This window comes from Trichoplusia ni, chromosome 5 (genome assembly GCF_003590095.1).
Source record: "Trichoplusia ni isolate ovarian cell line Hi5 chromosome 5, tn1, whole genome shotgun sequence".
NCBI classification, from domain to species: Eukaryota; Metazoa; Arthropoda; class Insecta; order Lepidoptera; family Noctuidae; genus Trichoplusia; species Trichoplusia ni.
In genome coordinates, this window is record NC_039482.1 from 7,678,943 (window position 1) to 7,701,505 (window position 22,563).

General features: G+C 34.7%; 2 protein-coding genes and 1 pseudogene across 2 annotated transcripts; 2 read left to right on the forward strand and 1 right to left on the reverse strand.

Annotated features, from left to right (window-relative positions):
- The first annotated feature begins 1,551 nt into the window (after positions 1–1,551).
- On the forward strand, positions 1,552–11,994 carry LOC113494299 (annotated as a pseudogene).
- LOC113494297 lies at positions 9,174–22,161 on the forward strand. Its single transcript, XM_026872581.1, has 2 exons — positions 9,174–10,880; positions 18,516–22,161. The coding sequence occupies exon 2, from the start codon at positions 20,635–20,637 to the stop codon at positions 22,003–22,005; it is 1,371 nt and encodes a 456-aa protein (XP_026728382.1). The 5' UTR covers positions 9,174–10,880; positions 18,516–20,634; the 3' UTR covers positions 22,006–22,161.
- LOC113494298 (protein ANTAGONIST OF LIKE HETEROCHROMATIN PROTEIN 1-like) lies at positions 12,419–14,772 on the reverse strand. Its single transcript, XM_026872582.1, has 2 exons — positions 14,370–14,772; positions 12,419–13,311 (listed from the first exon to the last, which is right to left on the reverse strand). Exons 1-2 carry the CDS (start codon positions 14,483–14,485, stop codon positions 12,453–12,455), a joined length of 975 nt encoding a protein of 324 aa, XP_026728383.1. The 5' UTR covers positions 14,486–14,772; the 3' UTR covers positions 12,419–12,452.
- Positions 22,162–22,563: the final 402 nt, after the last annotated feature.

Consider the following 22,563-nt stretch of genomic DNA (forward strand, 5'->3'; position numbering starts at 1 on the left):
TTTAGGTTTTGGTCGGACAATTGTGGGGGTCAGAATCGTAACCGAATTGTTTTTGCATTTTATTTAGTGGCTGCAAAACAATTCAATGTAAACATAACTCACAGATTCATGGAAAAGGGTCATACGCAGAATGAGGGCGATAGTGTGCACTCAACTATAGAAAGGGCAAGTCAAAGAAAATTAATTTACGTTCCTGAGGAGTGGTATTGTCTAGTGCGTTGGGCCAAATCAGAAGGAAATCCGTATATTGTAAAGGAAATGACAACTGATGATATATTTGATTTTAAGGCAGTACTATCCGGCAAAAACTGGACCAAAGATGTGAGTAATGAAAAAGTGCGTTGGAATTAGGTAAGAGAGGTTAAAGTAAATCATAAACAGAGCGATAGAACTGAATATAAATATGATTTGTAAGAGAAAGAGAGAACTATTATTGTTTTGCGAAGTGGTAGGCGAAATGCTCAAAGATTACAAAGAGAATTTGATATAAAGAAACCCTACGATGGACCTCTTCTAATTCCTTTCGATAAATATAAGGATTTAAATGATATGTGCAATAGTGGTATCATTCCACAAAAATATCAAGCTTTCTACTCAAATTTACCGCACGTCCAAAGATCTCAAGCAAACCAAATTCAAGCCAATGAGACTGAGACGCAGACTGATAGTGAGTAAGTGGTAGTATGTATTAGTGTATAAGTAATTCCTTTATGTGAGCTTTAAAGTTCTTTATTTAAGTTTGATTGTTTATTAATATTGCAATGAGAGATCTTAAGACTTAAAAATAAGGTAAGAAAAGTTTAATTTACTTACCATTAGAGTTACCATTTAAAAAATGTTGATTTAAGAAAACGCATGTGATGAAACTTTACCTATTTATAATTAGGTTAGGTTAGGTTATAACTAATTGTTAAACTTATCTTTGCCAATGTTCCTATAGAATAAGTTTTTAATTACGCAATATGATGCATAGCTACCTACTAACTATACTACTTCAGGTACTTGCATTTATAAAATATAAGGAGAAGAGTAATTTTGAAGCAGTAAATCTGCATAATATGTTATTTTTTATTCATTTTACTCGAGGTGAGATAACAACCTACATAAGATGACTAAGTCAAGTCCAATGAAAAACGTAGTAAGTGCCAGATCCAACTGAAAAGCTAAAATTCTCCCCGATTAATATAGTCGGTAGTAGCACTTCCTACAATTTCTCTTTTATGTTTTCGATTAACAATGTTGCATGTGACTATTTTCCTACATTTTTTAATATTATTTGATTATTTCATTACTATTTGTTTCATATTTTATTAATATTCACTTTTGCCAAATTTAATTTGTCTGTGTCAAAAATAAACGATTTTATGATAAAAAATGTCTTTGATTGCTCGTCCTGTAAAATAACCATTTTGCACTTCCAACATTCTTAATAGCTACCGGCGATATGATGTTGTCGCCTGACGACCTCGATACCTGGAGGAATTGCGAAATAATCGTCTTGGAGATCAGCGCCCCGTAGTATATTTGGATGAAACATATATACATCCCACATATTGTGCTGGGAAATGTTGGCAGAGTCAATCCGAAGAAGGCGTGTTATCTTCGGACTCGCTGGTGGGGCTATGGGTTTCATATCAAACGCGCAGTTAGTTTTTAGATCGCAGTCACAAGCAGCTGACTATCATGATGACATGAACAAAACCAATTTTAATAAGTGGCTCCGCGAAAAGTTGATTCCGAATTTACCCCCCCCAGTCTATTGTGGTTATGGATAATGCTTCCTACCATACAGTGGAGGTTGACAAAGCTCCGACAATGGCAAGCACAAAAATCGAAATGCAAAATTGGATTATGAGGAAAGGATTGTCATATTTGCCGACAATGGTAAAGGCTCAGTTGTTCCTGTAAGGCTTCCACCTTACCACTGTGACTTAAACCCTATAGAGCTCATATGGATTCTTTTGAAAAGAAGAATTGCTGAAAAAAATGTGGGTCAAGCAGCCAATAAAATTGTGGAAATTACCGAGGAAGCTTTTGCTTCAATTAATATAGAAGAATGGATAAAGGAATGCGAACACGTGAAAAAGATTGAAGAAAAGTATTGGGCCGACGGCCCTGCTATTGACGCTGAAATCGATCGACTCATAATTGAAGTAGGAGATGAGAGCGATACTTCTGATGATGAAGACTATACAGATGATGAAGATGATATTTCGGGTGTACATCCATTAGAGGAGCATAATTACTCTAAAAACTAATGAATGTAACGTTTTTGTTACATTTCATTTAATAAAAACATTTTAATTATTTTCGCGACTTATTACCCTCCAGCCCATATTTAACGAAAACGTATGACGCTTATTTATTTGAAATGATAAAAAGAAAATCACACAATATTTCCCTTGCCGTTTAGCCTTAGCACATAAAATCTCCCCAATTCTAGGGAGCAAATTATTGAATGTAGTCAGCAACACTGAAAAACGTTGCTGCCAACATAACGCCATAGGAACTATTTAATGAAACGCACTATAACAAACACACCGGAAGTTGTTCGAGCCTTGTTAAAATACTTTTCCTTAAAGGGAATACCATCGCGCATTAGTGCAGATCCGGGCACCGAATTTAATAATAACTTGCTCAAGGAAATGTTAGATTTTTATAAAATCGATCTACATATTACTACGCCGCATAACCCTAATTCAATGGGTCTCGTAGAGAAATTTCATTCAACTATAATAGATATATACAGGTTAGCTAAATACGAAAGGAAGGTTACAGACGCTGTGTCCGTTATGACATATGCAATTATGTCTTATAACCAGTCGATACACTCTACCACTGGTTTAACACCTTTCGAAGTAGTCTTCGAACACGCCGCGATGCTTCGAATACTTTCGCAGTTAATTTCGATAAAAGTTATACCCAACAGTTAGCCATTCATGCCAAACGTACTAAATATCTTTATAACTACTTAGCGAATAAAATGTTAGAGTCTAAAGAAAAAAATAAACAAAAACAAGGCGGAGAGAAACAGTTTGATATAAAACCAGGAGATCAAGTTTTTATTAAGGGAGTTAACACTAGGTGTAGTAAGGATAAGGCTAGGTACCATAAGGCTATAGTAAAACAAAAGATAGATAAGAACACGGTAGCGATAGAGACTCACTTAAATAAGAACAATTTAGTATGTTCGCGATTTTGTATGTCGCGAAAATTTAACCAAAATCAACATCAGAATCAACCTCAGAATTCGGATGATGATTTTGTACCTATGGATGGAGAAGTTACGCATAGCGAACCCTTACCGCGAACCCTGTTGGTACACCAAGTAATTTCACACCACTGTTATCAAGGCATACCATTTGCATTGTACACCAATAGATACATTACTAATATACAATTAGTATAAAATTAATGACCACTGAAACAATTAGACTGATCACTTGCAGTGAATCAGGCCTACCGTGTGACCATACATGGACACACACCAATAAAGTTTTTAGCAATATAATAATAAATGTAACGTAGTTTAAGTTGCTCATTGTAATTGAAATCTTTGTACTTGTAAAACATGTATTATTTTAAATAAATATTTTTATATGTATAAGTATCGCTCCGTTCATATTTGACTAGTTACTAAACACGAAGAATTAATAAGATCTCGAAAACGTAATAGCACATACGGCGTGCTTCAGGGAACAGTTATGGGTCCCTTTTTGTTTATATTATATGTGAATGACATGCCCCTGTATCTTGAACAACCAATAACCATGTTTGCAATTGATAGCACAGTAACCATCCCTTGTAAAAATGCAAGTACATACGAAACTTACATAAACGATTCCTTTACCGCAGTAATTAAATGGTTAGATAATAATAATTTAAAAATAAATTTAAGTAAGACAAAGAGGATGCACTTTAGACAACGTACAACCGGAGGGACGAATCTACACATACAGCATGAAAATAATAATATAGAGGAAGTGGAAGATACAACATTTTTAGTACTACAAATAGATTATAGCTTAAATTGGAAATCACATATCGATATTTTATGTAAGAAACTAAGCTCTTCCGCATTTGTCCTGTATCCTCCATAGTAGATGATAAGGCGCTTCTTATGGCGTAATACGGAATAGTTGAGTCTCATATGCGACACGGCGTCATTTTCTGGGGGAACTCAACGGATCAAGAACATGGGCTCATTGTCCTTTCCTGAGTGTCTTGTGATGAGGATGCTACTATCAATGTGACTGGTAAACCAGAAATGATTATATATTATAGTCAAACAAAAGGCGGAGTAGACACACTCGACCAAAGGTGAACGGTCAAAGGGGAACGGCCAAAGGTGAACGGAGAATGGTAAACATTGCCTGCATAAACTCGTATATAATTTATAGCCACAATGTTCACAACAAAGGGGAAAAGCCTCTAAGCCGTAAAAAAATCATGAAGAATCTTAGCTTGGGTTTGTCTTCTCCATTTAAGCGAAAGCGGTTAGAAACTCCTACTTTGAAAAGATATTTGCGTGATAACATCTCTAATATGTTGCCAAATGAAGTAACTGGCACAACAGAAGACTATACAGAAGAGCCTGTAGTGAAAAAAGATATTTATTGTACTTTTTGCACTCCAAAAATAAGGCGAAGGGCAAATGCGTCTTGCAAAAAATGTAAATAAATAATTTGTCGTGAGCATAACATTGATATGTGCGAAAACTGTATGTAACTGAGTTTTATAGAATTCTATGTTATTTTTGAGAAAAAAAGTAAGTGTTAACAAATTTATTTGATTTATGAAAGAGGACTACAGTTTTTGTTTTTTCTTTTAGTAAAAAAATGTTTATAAATAAATATATCTGCAGCTTTAATTATTCTAATATTTATGGGAAACGGAACGTAAACGTGGAAGGAGCAAGAGTTATGGATGGGAGAGAGGAAAAAAGCAAGATGGCGCGTGTGGCACTAAGACGGTGCGTTGTGTGTGCGTGTCATAAGCTAAATAAAATGATTATTTAAAGGTCATGGCCCATAATCCGACCCGGTTCAAAATTTTTTGTACAAAAACGAAAATGGTGGTAAATGTAAAAATAAAAAAAATAATAATGGAGAGATCGTTCAGAAGACCCCTAAAAACCGAAAACCCAACCCGACGTTCAACGAAGATAGCGTACGTGTACGTAGAGCAGTTTATAAATATTATTAATGAGAATATAAATAGAGAGAATTAATTGGCACAATATGTACAAGAAAATAATATGAATAGGCAAAGAGTAGACTTCGTGCCTATTGATGGTAATGATCCATCTTTAGGTGATTTCTCTCGACTTACATATGAGGAATTGACTTTGTTTACATTGGGGAGTTATCATTTGAGATTAGCCAGATCTTACTGCCACGAGCACATGCGACCAAATGGTCTATACACATTACAAGTATACAGACACCGCATGTTGGTTGACAAAAAAATATTAAATAGAGGGAGAATTCAGTCTCGACATGCCAGGAGTAAACAATATTATACTTATGTTTTGGTGAATCCAACACGACATGGTCGAGGAAGTATCGAGGGATACTATTGTTCATGTATTCACGGCCGCCGCACTATAGAAAGTTGTGCTCATATTGCAAGCATAGTATACTTTTTATCTTGGGCCAGACATCAAGAAAATATTGATACACCTGCTGCTTTCTTAGACAATGTAATTTCAGATATTGATGAAGCTGAAAAAACATTAAAAAAAAATGTATTTTATTTTCTCTTCCCTAAAACCACAAGTTATAAGTTAAGTTTTCAATTACAGTAGATTACATTTTCTTATTATTATTATTTCATGATTCCCATCAGCCACAATAATGCGCCAGTTACCATTGAAAAGTACTGTACGCCGTAGGTATATTTTTCACACTAAATGGGCCATGACCTTTACCAAGTGATTTTTACTCAGAGCATCATCCCAACCCTACATATTTTGGGGACCCCTCCGGGATACGCTCTGAGACGAAGATACCGGCCGGAGCCCGGCGTGCCTAACCTGAAGACGCACGTGGTGTGCACGCGGACGCTCACAGCGCTACTACGTAGCTAAAAGACGATTTCACTTCACACGAACGACGCTTACGAATACTTAACGAGGTACCTAACGAACGCAGGTGAAGACGGCTACGATGGCTGGGGAGCAGATGGTTCTCAGGCTGGAACATCCACTCAACCGGCGACAACCCCGATAATGTGCAACTAGAGTCAGTAATATAACGTTTTAAAAGTGCCTGAGATACGGCCTATTTGAAATAAAAACTTTTTGATTTTGATTTTGATTTTGAATGTCGAATCCGATGTTTAACTATTTTGAAGGGAGTATCGCTCCATACAACGGCGAAGACAACGCTTATTCCTAGCTCGAAATGGGCCCAGGACTTGGAAAACAACGCTGAGGTGTTTAGTTGGACGCCGCAACAAAAATTAATCATGGCGCGAAGACCTCTGTGCGACACGGCAGCCCTTAGGTTAAAATAAGAGAAGGTACAAATCGATGTTATGTCATGAGGCAAATTTCCAGTTCTCTGGCTACCGTTTTTACTTTTCTTCCATCTTGTATGACAGCATTGGCAGCTTGGCGTAAAAACGTTTCGGATGTTTTCCCTCTCTTACTTTTCAATTTTTAGGTACGTACCATCCCAAAAGAAATATACCGTTCAAATTTAAGGATCGATTGGGGTAAGTTGTTTGGGGGAACAACGTTCGTTTGTTTTGGAGGGAACTTGTAGCCCCTTTTAAGTTTGTATAAAAACTGTCATGCTAGCAAATTAACAAATCTAATCGAAAAAACATTCAAGCTTGGAAATACCTCACTAATGCAACTCTAAAATTAAGTAGAAATATGCACATAAATCGTCAAAAATAAAGAAAAAAAAGACCAAAAAGTTTAAATGGGAAAAACTATATTCACGTGGTGTTGTCGCTCGTCCTCACTCGTCCGCCGCTGTCAAAGAAACTAAGATGGCCGCCAGCGTGGCGTGCCATTTGGGGGCTTAGACAAAGTAACAATTTAAAAACGATAACGAAGTTCGATAAGAATTAACAGTATGGGATTGACATAAGCCGCGTTAAGTCACGTGGTCAATCGTCATCGTTATCGTAAGTTGGTAAACAATGTTATAATTCATAACGAAACCATAACGAATGGAATCGACATTGCGTTTATCCCATACAAATGCGTAGACAAGCAGCACTTTCGGTGTTCGTTATTGGCTCGATCGTGATCGTCAAAAAAGATAGCGAAACGAACGTTCAAACGTTGTAGTTATCTTTACAATATGGCCGAATTTCATTAAGCAGCTGATGTTAGACGTCAAGTGTTCACTGAGTTCACTCTAAAGTTTCTTTTCTCGCGAAGTCAATATATTTTAAAATGCATTCTCTACGTTTATTGTGGGCTGCACACAATGAAAACACCTGGGAGAGGCGCCAAAAGCGTACATTACACCGAAGGCAATTGGAATCAATTCAAGAATTGCCAGAATTGTTGTTCATGCAACATTTCAGGCTTAACAAAATAACCCTTCGAAAACTATGCAGCGACTTAAAACTAGTTAAAACGTCATACCCTATTGAAAGGTTCATCTGAAATTTCCCTAGAAACAAAGGTAAGAAAGAAGAATGACCACTTCTCATACATTTCAAAACCTGACAATAAAAGTTGATATGTATTTAGTTACGAGGTATAATAGAAAGACAACCTGTAAGTTTATAAAAGAATGTAATATAGTCATTTTTACGATTTAAACGCTACGAAATCCAAAAAATAATAATAAATGTTAATTTTAGGTTAGGATTTGCCGTTAAGATAAAAAAACAAACAAATATGTTAGAACCATAGAAATCTAAATAACAAGGTAATAGAAGTGCCAACGCCGCGTGACCTTGTCGCCACACAGGTGTCTCGGACGACACCAGCGCGCGAACTTACGCTCAGTCGCTCGCGGAACGTCGTCACAGCAAGAACCACTAAAAATGGTGTTTTGCGGCGTTTCTCAGGCTGGAAATTCATCTCCATCGTGTAATAACATAAATAAACAGATAACATTTTATCGGTAAGTAAATTATTGCAGTAATATTGATGTTATTGCAAAATTAAATTTCAAAACATAACCTTCATTACAAACCATATTTATATCGCACCATCCTGCAACAATTGCATTCTTTACTAATCATTGCCTCTGCAGTAAGAGACTTACAGAAATGCACCGTTGTAAAAAGAGAAATGTATAACGAAAAATAATATTTATCAATGCGATCGTATTTGTAGTGGTACGGCCGCACAAAACTGTCGGAAATAGTGATGTGGTTAAGTGCGGACAAATTATCCAAAATTAACATTGTATACGAAAAGTAACAATTTTAATAGTCGTTTGTTTTTGTGAACATATTATTGAATATATTTTTATTTCAGAATCCCGCAGGATGCAAATAAATACAAAAGACAAGTGGATGACTACCACGGGTAAACGAAATTGGTACCCTACAACTTAGGCCGAATATACACTATGAAATTAGTTGCATGCTTGATAACTTGCCGCCCCCCGCTGCCCGCGCCCCTCTCCATTTTTACGGCTCGGACCGCGCTCGCAACTGAATGTTTCAAAAAGTACGCCTTGCGTTATAGCATAGCATTGAATAAAAATTGCAATTTAAAAATATCCAAATCTCATAAATACCTATTTTTTACATGAACGTTTACTAGTCATTCGATACATGAACTGGGCTGCTTTTGTAAGACGACTAAAAAGTCACCGTTTATACCAAACCTACCTACCAAGTATTTCCTAATAATATTTTTTTTTGTCAACCGACAATTAGCGAATTTTTTTTTTTTTGTAATTACATATTATAATGTAATCCATAGAAGAATACAACAAAAAACATTGTCACTCATAATTTCGTCTTTCATTATATTTCGGGTCCGTAGTCAATCCCTAGTGTAGTTTACGTAATCACTACAACTAATGCAAAAAAATGCAATGACTGTGTGAGTTAGTGAATCCATACAACGACAAAGTCAACCTTATTGCAATAGACGTACGGCCTAGTGTTGTTTGCTTGTTCTTCTCGATGTTAATGTTTGCGTGATTGCGTAGTTGTTTGCTGTGAATGTGTTGAAGCCCCGCCCACCGGCGACATGCGTTTCGATAGATCGCCGCGGTGTATGCCATTTCCATTACCTTGTTATTTAGATTTCTATGGTTAGAACTAATTTATTAAGTCTAGAAGTTTAATCTAGATCAGGGATAAATACATAGCCATGGTCTAAAATGTCTTTTTTATTTTGTGTATTCCTTGACCAACTCTCGTCTTTGCTTAGACTCTCGAAGATTGGCAGAATTATGAATTGCGTGCCGAGCATAACTGCTGCCCTCTCCAGCACAAATAAGTAGGTATCTGCTTACTATATTTTTTGTAAAAAAAAACGATACATAATTTCTGTACAAACAACTACATCTTCTAGAAATTCTGCTGAGGCGTTGCGGTTTGTACAAAATATACGTGGACATTTTGTTGACGGCGGCATTGTTATTTTTTTACTGCTAAAGCAGTATGGTAAGCATAGGTTGTCAGATGAGGAAGATATCGAGGTTCAGGGGCATACATAGGGTCATAAAAAGAAGTTTCACACACAAAATGGCACAGTGCACAACGAGACGCAAACACAACAACGGAGTCCGACAGCGAAAACTGACAAACTCAATTGTCAAAAAAAAACCCGTTTCAATCATCGGAACTTATTTATTCATAGTTTTTATTGATACTCACATTAATATCTAATATTTTTATAATAATAAGTTAAGTTTGTTCACCTAGATGTCTAAAATACGAATGCTGTGATATCCTATAATTGAGGGAGCACAACTCAAATGTACACTATTTTTTGATTGCAAATGTGTTTTTGTGTATTCTTTGTTGGAGATCCAATATTAAATGAATAAATTATATATACACTGTTTTCATTTAATTATTATACGTTTTTAATGAGCCCGTATTATACAAAAACTCATAAATAAATACATATTGATTATAAAAAACGCAAAATAATGTATAGGTAAACTCGATTAAGAGTTGAATTAAGTAAAGCGGCAGTGTGTAAAATGAAACGTCGGAGAGGGTATACGAGATGCGTTCAAAACTTCGTAAATGTGTACCTTATACGTAGAATAAGCTTACAGAAAAATGAAAATATTTTGTTTACCAAAATTAAATTAGCTGAATTTTAAGATTTATTACATTACTGATTGTCAGGTGAAAAATGGTCATTTTTCTTTTAAATTAATAAAACAATTGTATTATAGGTGATGCACTATACAACAATAATATTGTGGTACTACTCACGCAATACTTGATAAATATATGTAAATTGAAATAATGAAATCAACCTTCATGGCCTAACCTGCCTATGTATTATTATATTTTTCAGGTGCTATGTGCCCTTAGCTTTTTAGCTACAGGGTCGTATCAAAAAATTGTGGGTGTGGACCAGCATCAGGGAGGTGATAAACGCCCTTAACCACAATTGGATGGTCAGCAGGTGGATAGTATTTCCACAAACACCACAGGAGAGATCCATAGTTACTCACGATAGTTATTATAAAAATAGAGAAGTATGTATTTTTTAAATAGGTTGAATTTTTTAAAGGTCCCTACATAACTAAAGCTGTTTTTGATATTTGTTGTAAAATTATTAAATAATTTACAGGTTTCAAAGGACACATAACTTGCCTGGTGTGATAGGGTGCAGTGATTGTACCCACATTGCAATTGTAAGACCGGCAGAGGAAGAACATTTATTTTATAGTAGAAAAGGTTTTAATTCCTTAAATGTTCAAATGGTAAGGTGCTCAATCAATTCTAATCATAGTACAAAACTGCATGGCGAAGAAAATTAATTGAAACTATTAATGTATATACAGGGTCCGGCACTCGAAGTGTAACCAACTTCATACCGCTCGCGCAGCTGACGCATGCGCATTAGCTGTCTGTAAGTTACCTGAGTGACAGTTCAGAGTATTGTTTAAAAGCGCGCGAAAGCATTTTGCCGAGAGTGAACACGAAAAAGAAATCAGTAATGGATTTCAAACGTAATAGTGTGATTGCATTGTATTTAGCTGGAAAATCACAACCGGCGATTGTTCGAGAGCTTAAACACCTTAAAGTGAATAAAGTTTTCGTTTATCGCACCATAACTCGTTACAATGATACTGGTAGCATCGCAAAACGTCATGGAGGTGGTCATCAAAAGACTGCAACGGCACGTGAGATGGTTCAGAAAGTGAAGAAGCGACTTGAGCGAAATCCCCGACGAAGTGCCAATCAAATGGCGAAAGAACTGAAAATATCTGACCGTAGCATCCGCCGCATACTGAAAAATGATCTCAAGGTCAAGCCATATAAGATCCAAAAGGCGCGATCTCACACCGAAGCAGCACCAAGTCAGACTTGAGAGAGCGAAGGAGTTGCTTCGCTTGGCCGAACGTGGTCAATTTCCGAACATGGTGTTTTCTGACGAGAAAATTTTTACAGTTGATCAATTCGTAAACTTTCAAAACGATAGGATTTACTTTACCGACCGTTCATAAGAGAATTTGAGTCATCGATTGACCACCAGGAGGCAGCAACCGCCACAGGTAATGGTTTGGGCCGCTGTAACCGCAGATGGGCGCTCTCCAATCGTTTTCATCGATCCTGGCGTCAAGGTAAATGCGCAATATTATCGGGAAAATATTCTGGAGGTTGCTTTGAAGCCGTGGGCAGACAAACATGTCGGTTACAGACCATGGACGTTTCAACAGGACTCGGCACCGTCTCATAAAGCTCGAGTGAACCAAGAATGGCTGAAAAACAACGTTCCGAACTTCATAACGTCCACACAATGGCTCTCGAATTCACCAGACGCGAATCCGATGGATTATTCTCTTTGGGCCATTTTGGAGAGCAAGGTCCGAACTAAGGGCGCTTTCAATTTATGCGTTTCGTGTCGGACCGCTGCGGTGCCGAAGCAGTGCGTTTGTCGTATTGTGTACGTACGGTCGTTTGTTTTCATACAAATCGAGCGGCTCGGCAACAGTGCGGCGTCGGTACCGCGAACGCACGACAACAGGACGGCAACGTCGCAAACTACACGTTTTCATTTCGCTGTTGAATAGTGCGGTGCATAGACGTTAGAGCTAATTTAATCGAAGTGTCGTTTTTTTATTTGTTTGTTTAAAATGGACGATATAAACATGGAAGAGTTTATAAATGAAATTGAAATACGTCCTGCTATATGGAACTCTAAAAGCGACAAATATAGTAATCGCACGGAAACAAAAAATGCTTGGGAAGGTATCTGCCAAAAATTTATTGAGGATTTTCAAAATAAAACTACTAGTGAAAAAAACTCAGCAGGTAACTATTTATTTAAATCAGATTTTGTTATTTTGCCATGATAATTGTCCTTCGTTAACAAAATATTCTGCAAATTTATCGGGAACTGTTGTTGCTGGCAAATTTTGTTCATTTCGAACCACCTCATCGATCTGTCTGTCGTGAATAAATAGATCACAGTCACGTTGTAAGAAATTATGTAAAACACAGATAGCTTTAACAATGTCTGTCGCAAACGATATATCTACATTTATTGGTCGATGTAATATTCGCCATTTATTAGTCATAATTCCGAATGTACACTCTATGTATCTTCGAGCACGTGACAAGCGGTAGTTATAAATTTTTTGTTGTAAATTCAAATAATTGCCACTATAGGGGCGTTGTATGAAATTACTGATGCCGAATGCTTCATCACCGACAAAAACAAACGGTAGTGGTGAACCATTTTCTGTTATTGCCCTAGAACTTGGTATGTTTAGACTGTTGTCTTCAAGTTTCTTGAAAAAAACACTGTTTCTAAAAATTTGTGAATCTGATGCTTTGCCATATGATCCAACATCGATGAAAATGAATTTGTAATTAGAATCACAAATGGCCAATAATACAATAGAGAAAAACTTTTTATAGTTGTAATAAAGCGAACCGCTTTTAGGGGGCTTGATTATTCTTACATGTTTACCATCTACAGCTCCCAAACAATTAGGGAAGTTTGCTTTAGTTGCAAAACCTTCTGCGATTCTTAACCAATCTTCTTTCTTCAGTTCAGGCAAATAAATTTCTCGTAGAGTTTTGTAAATCTGTTTACACGTATCTTTCACAATTCCAGAAATAGTTGAGATTCCATGTTGATAAGAATGATGCAATTCAGTCATACTGCAACCAGCGGATAAGTACCTGTAATAAAAATATTTTTATTTTGATTTCAGCAATGGTACTTCAAAAGAAATGGAGACATATAAGAGATGCTTATGCAAGAGACTTGAAAAAGCAGCGAGAATCAAAAAGTGGATCCGAAGCGAAAAGACAACGAAAATATGTTTATTTTGATCGGCTGCAGTTTTTGTCGGAACTGTATGAAATAAAACCAGATGCAAAAGGAAAAAATAATCAGACTCGTGACGACGCTACTGCGTCAACATCGAAAAGTAAGACTAAAAATTCATCTGCCAATGATAACGATGAAAGTAACACACTTTTAAAAATACTCGCAGAAAGATTGCAAAACAAAAGAAATTCAAGTGAAGATGTGCCCGAAGATGGAGACAGATATTTTTTATTGTCTTTACTAAACGACTTTAAAAGGATCCCGGAAAGTCGTAAAATGGATGCCAAATACGATATTATTGGAATTATCCGCAAATACGCGGCACCACAATCATACACTCGGGATTATTATAACTTAGATTCGGAATTTTATGAACAACGAGGCTATTTTACTAATCAATCTCCAGGATCTGAAACACAGATTTCTAATAATCAGCTTCAGCCCACATCAGGCGAAATTGCAGCAATCTCATCCGTATCTAATTTGAGTGGAGATTCAAATGCTTCCATATATAATGAACTTTTTACAGACGATGTTCCTACATAATAAATTTTTAATTGTAATTTTCACAAAAATACAGAGTGCAAAAGTTAGTCTGACCCACACCAAAATGTTTAAGTAAGTAACAAAAATAATATTAAGAAAAATTAGGTTAATCAATATATTTTACTAATCTGTACAGTAAGTATAACCAATGAACAAAATCGAGATAATCTTTTGAAATAAACTGATCCACAGAAAACGGAAATTCATATTTTGTATCAGTAATTATACTAATTATATATTGATTAAACTAATTCTTGTTAATGTTATCTTTGTTACTAAAAGATAAAAACCAATGAAAATAATTATAATAAGTACCTAATAAACAATATTACAAATATAAAATATAAGTTGTTTTACTTACCTCAATGTTATCACAAGTCTTTCTTCAGCTGATATAGTATTTTTGAAAATAGTTTCTTGCCTCTGAATTTTACTTTTAACTAATTCAAATAATTCGTAGAAACATTCTCTAGACATTCTTAAATAATTAAAAAATTTGCTTGGATCTTGTTTTAACCGAGGCACAGTGGGACCGAAACGGGTTCACTGTCTCAAAAATGTGTATCTCTTTTGTCTTAAGTGATAACAACTTGAAAATTTCTACATATGTTATTGAATGTATGGGCTTTTTAATGAAACAAGTTTTAATTAATTGAACTTTAAACTTTATTATATAAAAATATTTAAAAATAGAAATGTCGAAAATATTATACAAAAAAAAAACAAAATTATGAAATAATTAGTGTTTATAAAGTCAACCATATAGTTTTTTATCAATCAAATCATAGTATATTATTTATTATATTATTCACTTTCAGGCAAATCCAAGAGCATTTTGGCTTCATCAAACAATTCCTTGTCTACAGTAAAGGTTGGTGTTCTCAGGCTTGAAATATATGGATCTGATGTAAATAATAATGAATGTAGAACATCTTCATTAGTTGCTGAACGAGAACACTTCCTGGAATGATGTAATCGGTATCGTCTGTAATCTTTGTTTCGCGCTTCTTGTGCATCTTCAGACAATTGGCCTATTGGTAAAATTGCAAAATGTCTTATAACACTTTCCCCATGAATAAGGATTTTATGGAGAGAGGATGGCATATAATACCAATTATATTTATTTACAAATATTTGAGCACTATCCATTGCGTACTGACCGAATTTGGTAGCATTTATTGCGATTCCAGATGACATTGTTTGTAGTATAATATATAGCCGTTTTATCAATTCTTCGTCAACACCAGTAATATTAGCTGAACAATGGTAGTTTGAAAAGAATCTCCGCGCAGTATTACCATCATTACTGTTACCAGTTCCTTGTCGGGGTTTGTCTATATGGAGGCCAAGTTCATTTCGGAACCTACTTTGCACACATTTTTTCTTCTCTTCTTTGCTTATTTTATTTTCTGGAGTTGTTGCTGACCATTTCTTAAACGAAAGATTATAAGAAATATGCAAAATGGTTTCCATAAATCTAATCCAGGCATGAAGAGTGGAAAGGCCATATTGGAAAGCTTCTTCGTTTTCGGGTTTAGAAGAAACTTTGTTTAGATCATTCATCTCTCTAGGTCTTGCTCCACATATAGTACACACAGAACTAGATGATGTATCTGTTAGTACTTGAGCAACTTTTCCATCAATCATGGTCAGCAATAGTTCATGTTTGACTTCAACTACGGTGTCATCTTTGCTTATCAGTGATGGAGTAAGTTCATCAATTTGTCTCTTGATATTATCAACAGTCTCTTTAGTCTGCTGTGGAGTTTCCTTGACAAATTTTATGGAAATGGGTCGGCAATAGCGAACAGAAGAGCACGTAGTATTTTGCCAGACTACAAGATTTGTTGATAAGTCAATTAGTTTTATAGGCACAAGAGAAGCAATGAATAAATTGGCATCTGATATTAGCTGGGTCTCACCTGGCAAAGCCTGTTTATATTCACTTTGACCAGATGATCCGTCACAGCCCCATTTAACGTATAACTTCAGATTTCTGTATCCTGGTTTGTATACCGAATTAATTTGAAGAATCCGAGCTGTAGTATGATCTAAAAGATCTTGGAGTTTGATAGAAGCTCCAATGTCATTAATTTCGATACTAGAACTTGGGGGATAGCACATTTTTTTAGCATCTAATATCATATTATATGACGGAAAGATAAATACATTTTTTTCAGATAAACGAGACCTTAATAATCCGTACTGAGATTTCGTTAAGTCCAAATCAATAAACATACACAGAGCTTCATCTTTTGAATAAGGAGTTATTAATTCCGTATCATCTGTCATCTTCTTAAGGACTTCCTTTTTGTCTTTCTTGGGTAAAGTTCGTACAATACTCAGAATAGAGGCTTCGTCTGATTCACCAATAGACCGTAAATGTTGGACATACGCATTATGTATAAATTCAAACCCATATTCTTGTACGAGTTCCATATTTTTTCGTTTTTTTGATTTCTCTGACGATTCTTCATATGGCTTAGGAGGTCGACCACGTTCACCTGAAGAAGTTGTAGGAGTATTATCTTCAAATGTTACCTTGAATTCACCATCCAACCAAGCACTGTTACTTTTTTCAAAGCGATCTTTTATTCTTCTCGCCTTTTCCCATCGATCGTTAAATTTAGATAGTAAATTTTTCCGAATACTTGCTCCAACTATATCAGCTCTCTCTGATGACAATGTAAAAGTGTCCATCAAATATTTTTTTAATTCAGTATAATTTGTGCCCGAGTTTATGAAAAAGTCACATAAAACCCTACGAGCACAAACAAAGTCACTCATTGTAATAAATAAATAGTTAGGAATTTACCAACTATACTAAACACTGAAAAGTCACTTTATGAATGTTAGGCTATGAATTGTAACTTGAATTTATATGATTCAGATCGCAGTGCAGTGTGCAATGTGTATACGTACTCGTGGTTTTGATATCTTTTGCGGTTATTGAAAAAAATATCTTTATCACTTACCCACAATTAGAGCTATCGAGCTATCACTACAAGTTCCTACCACTAAATTGATTGTTTTATCTTGGTTTTAGTTATCAGACCTCGTGAATAAATATTATTTTTATTGTGTCCATTTTGGGAATACTATCAGAAAATAATAAAATATTGCCAAAATTTAAAATTTTACTTTGAGAGATATTTTTGTGTCTGACAAGAAAAAGGCAAAAAAGGAGCAAAATTTTTTTGTTCCTTTGTAAATTAGAGTAATCAAATATTTTAATAAGATAAGTAACAAAGCAGCGGCAAACAGCGCTAAACTTCGAATGTCTATTTGAATACCAAGAAAATCACGTAAAAAAAGAGTCACATTAAAACGAAAATAACATCTTGCTTAAAATATAGATTATTATGTTTGTATTTTTTATAATTACTTCAAGCTTTGCGCTTTCCAAAAATGTATAACACATATATAGTTCAATATGAAAGATTTCTAGGAAATTCATTTGAAATGTCTGTATGAATAATTCAGTCGAATCAATATTCTGACTCTATGCACTTCAGCAACTCATTTTACTAATTCGGTTATAAATAAAAAAATAATTTATATCGAAATTAAATTACCTGTTCATTAAACTATTGATTTTCGTCAAAAGAATTCGGGAAAACCTATTTTCGCAAAAATCATTTTTGAGATGGCGTTATAAGGAGGGTTACCACCGTGCGAGGGTAAAGATTATGGAAATCACCAAAATTACATGTTAACGAAAACATCGGTGATGCTCTTTTGCGAGGGGGTCGTTTTTGTTTTTGTTTCTGTTTGATGTTTTTTAACAAGAGCAGCAACAGTAATGTTTCTTCGTCGGAGTCCATGGCTTAACTGCTGTCAGATATGTTTAAAACATCTCTAGCATACAAACGCACGGCAGTCAGAAACGCTTTCAATTTAGGCGTTTGGTGTCGGACTGCTAACGCACTGCAGCGGTCCGACAGCTGGTTATAACCAGCGGCACCGCAAACGTGCGGTAGCGGTCCGACACGAAACGCCTAAATAGAAAGCGCCCTAAAAGATACTGCAGTCTTGAGGCGTTGAAAAAAGTCATTGTCCGCGAATGGGCCAAAATACCTGCAAGTCACATTCGGGCAGCTTGCGATTCGTTTTTGGACCGTCTCAAGGCCATAGTCAAGGCAAAAGGTGGTCATATCGAGCAAAAGTATATTATATGTAAATATTATATGATGATGTAAATTGTTTTTGAATTTTGTATTATTTTTACACATTTTATACTTTGAATTAAGTGAAAGTTATTTTCCAAACAGAATTTATGACCTTTTTAATTGGTTACACTTCGAGTGCCCTGTATTTATGAATAAAATAATCACTATTTTTAAAGTGAATTCAATGGTAGTGTATGATGATGTAAATATTATGTTAGTATAAGCTATAAAACTTTAATGATTTAGTTTTAGTGCTTGATTAAATCCCTCCTCATATTGCAACTTGTGTCTTCGTGCAAATCAATCAATAAGTACCTAATATTTTATTTTCTTTGCAGATATGTGATTATGATTTAAGAATAACCAATGTAAATAGTAAATTTGGTGGAGCTGTTTATGACTAACACATATGGTCAGCGAGTCATGTGGGCACATACATGGAGGGGCTTCATGAAGGTGGTGAACATTCGGGTTTGGTTACTTGGTAAGATTAAATAGTGAGACATCTGCTATAGGTTTGCACTATATTTAAATTAGCATGAAATGAAAGAAATAGTGACAATTCTTCTTTATTGAAAATTGAGTGGAATAAAAAAATATATATATTTTTTTTTTTAGGAGATTCTGGCTATCCACAGCGCCCATGGTTGATGACGCCTACCTAAATTAAATTGTGAACCAGGGTCGCAAGAAGATGCATTCACGAGACGTCATGTCCAAACCAGGTCAAGCATTGAGCGCTGCTTCGGATTACTCAAGGCTCGATGGAGGTGTATGCTTCGACACAGAGTCCTTCATTATCACCCGGAGATGGTTAGTAAAATTACAAACGCATGTTGTGTTCTGCACAACATTGCATTAGATGCCAGTATACCACCTCCGACTGATATGCCAGCCGGGAGCTTAGAAGGTAGTGCAGATGATGCTGTACACCATAGCACCTCTTTCAATGATAACCAAAATGAGTTAATCCGAGGCAAGTCTTTGCGAAGCCGTTTAGTTAGTAGGACGCGACGTAATAAAGGTAATAAATAAAATTAAGTGAAAAATTTGTATATTTTTATTAATCATCATTGGCCTAGCCATTTCCCAACTATGTTGGGGTTGGCCTCCGGGTATTTAGTCTGAACGGCCCAAAGTGAATGGCACGCGGGCCATTCGAACGTAAACAAAAATCGTCTACGTTCCAAAGGACCGTCGATGAAAAAACTTAAACATTTATCTAAAGGGACAGTCGCATACAGCATTCATTAACATCAAGGAAATATTATAATTACATTTTAATATATCAAATTTAATTATTATTATTAAATTATTTTAAATGATCATCTGAACCGGTTACCGGAGGCCATGTAGGCCTCAGGTAGCTAGCGCAACAGTGACCCTTTCTTGTCAACCAATCACAAGCGGGATGCTTATCTGTGACGTCATGGGAATCGTAAATAGCTATGTGCATATGCGGTCTAATACTCACTATCTATTTTGCAATTATCCATAAATGTTGTACCATAATTATAACCAGTGAATTGAGTGTGTTGCAAAAGTGAGTTTTTAATAATCCAATGGTTGTTTTTTCAAAAATCTGGTGAAGTGTTGAATTCTGGTAAGTTTTTATTATACATACTCGTATCGTCCCCGTAGAGCGAAATTACAAAAGACTACTTTTGAGATATTGACGTCTAAAGTTATGAAAAAAATATAAATTCATAACTTTTTAAATTGATGTGATAAAAACCTTTTGAATTAATGTAAGTAACATTCATCTATAGTTTTCTCTTATTTGTCATAATTAGTAGTTAAAACATAATATGTTTTATATAACTTCGTTTTCTAATGAGGAATCAATTAAAATTCAAGTTACTTATTTTTCACTTTATTCCTTTCGGTGTTAGAGCTAACTTAAGATCCTTTAGGTAAATATTGCTTGAAAATCATATCACTAAACCGATTTAGTTAGTTGAATTTAAATTATTTTAAGTAAGTCAATGTAGAAACATTGACTTAATTTAGGTCGAAAATTCATGAAGTGACCTTGTTTAAGGTCACTTAATGACTTTTTGATCTAAATATTCTGACAATTTGCTTTTAATATGTGAGTAATAACTAATTATGTACGATTACGTTTTCTCCTCGGGAAGCATAATTCATATAAGAAATCACCAACATATTTTATTTAATATAATCTTAATACAAATTTTATATATTTTTTAGTTATTTAGTTATTTTTTATATTAGGAAACTTTCCGATAACGTCCATTAGAATTATGGCGGTTAGATAGAAAAAATAAGAAAAAAGTCGTGATAAGCATGGCATTAATAACTCATTTTACCTAAAAGTGTCACTTAGTTACTTTTCGCTCTACGAGGACGATATACATACATACATATCTATGTTTATACTCATCACACATTTTCAATGCTCATCGTTTATTATTTTTATTTTAGAATATTAAAAAAATGGATGGTGCACAGGCTTCCACGTCACAATGTGTGTCAACACGTGAAGGTACATCGAGAAAAGGTGGTCGCCTTTTATTTAGAGGAGGGTATGAATATAACTGGAAAAGGCAGAACAAAGACAGCACAGAACTTTGGCGTTGTGCAAAGAAAAATACTTGCAGTGCTTCTATAAAAACAAAAAGGGACCCTCTTATAGTTTTACATGAAACATCACATAACCATGAACCGAAAAACTTAGAAACAAGGGAAATAAAACAACAGATGGAAAAGTGTACAAATACAGTTCAACACGATGTAAGCATTCCAATTCCTCAAATATTTAGTGAGCACATGGAAATACTTAAACAAAAAGGAATACATAATTTGCCGAAGTTTGAAAATGTAAGTAAACATCTGTATCAGAAACGAAACAACTCCATTGGAGCCAGAAGACTTTGCTTTAGTAAAGCAGCAGAGCTTATTATACCAGAAAAATATTTATTTTTGCTGTTTGCTGATTATCAAGACAGAGATAAACGTATATTAATATTTGGACATAAGGATTTTATTGGCCATTTGAGGCAGTCAAGACGATTTTTCTTTGATGGAACGTTTAAGATCTGCCCGAAGGCATTTTATCAACTTTTTACCATTCATGCTGACATCGGAAGCACAGAAGAATTTGTCAATGTGATTCCTATTTTGTATGCGTTACTGCCTGATAAGAAGCTCGACACATATCAGATATTATTTGAAATAATAAAAAGTCAGTTACCTGAATGGGAACCAACTTATGCCACTATGGATTTTGAAGTAGCCATTATAGTAGCATTACAGAATATTTTTCCTGACGTTAAAATAACAGGGTGTAATTTTCACTTTAACCAGTGCTTGTGGCGTAGAGCAAAGACTTTAAATTTAGATAAGACACAAACAGGGAAGGCTCATATAAAGTTGTGTGCAGCATTATCACACATTCCTAAACATTTCGTCGAAGATGGATGGCTTTACATTATGGCAGAAAGTCCAAGCAGTGAAAATTTTACGAAATTCAATGATTATTTTGTTAATACGTGGCTAGAAGACAAGGTGCTTTCGAATATTTGGTGTACGTATAATGAATATCACAAAACGAACAACATTGTAGAGTCATGGAACCATAAAATTAAAAAAATCATAAAAGTCAAACCAAACATTGGACAACTTCTGCAAGGATTAAATAAGGATGTCCAATTTTATTCGGAACAGTTGAGACAACCCGGTGGAATCAAAATTTCAAAAAGGAAACCGGATACTTTAGTAAGAAATTGGAAAATACAAACTACAGTGCAGGAACTATTGAATGGGCAGATAAGTATAGGACATTGTTTAGAAAAACTAAAATTCTAAGGCATAAAAAACAATAACGTCCCTATACTAACAATATCTCTGGTTTAACTCATAGTTTTATGCTGATTTATTTGATTCAATAAGACTGATTTGTACGTATTATAAGATTTTTTATTGTTCAAAAGTTAATTATTTATATTTTCACTTTTTATTTGAAATAAGGCTATATTATCCAAATGTTTTTATTGTTTAATCGTTATGTTTTATGCTTAGTTAATTTGTTTTTTTAAATAAGACTGATTTTAAAATTAATAAATAAGTAAATAATGTTTTGTAAACATTTTATAAATAATTATATTCCTATACAATATCGCTAGCCATTGAACACAGAGTTTGGTATGTTAATTTATTTGATTAAAGCATATATTGTAAGATTTTTTATAGTTTAAAAGTTAATTGTTTCTATTTTTACTTTTTTTAAAAAATAAGGCTGATTTTTCGAATGTTGTTATTGTTTGATTATTATTATTTTTGTAAGACTGATTTTACCTGATCTTGATTGTTTTTTTTTAAGAAGTTAATATAAATCTAGAACAAATCTAAAATCTTTTATTTTAA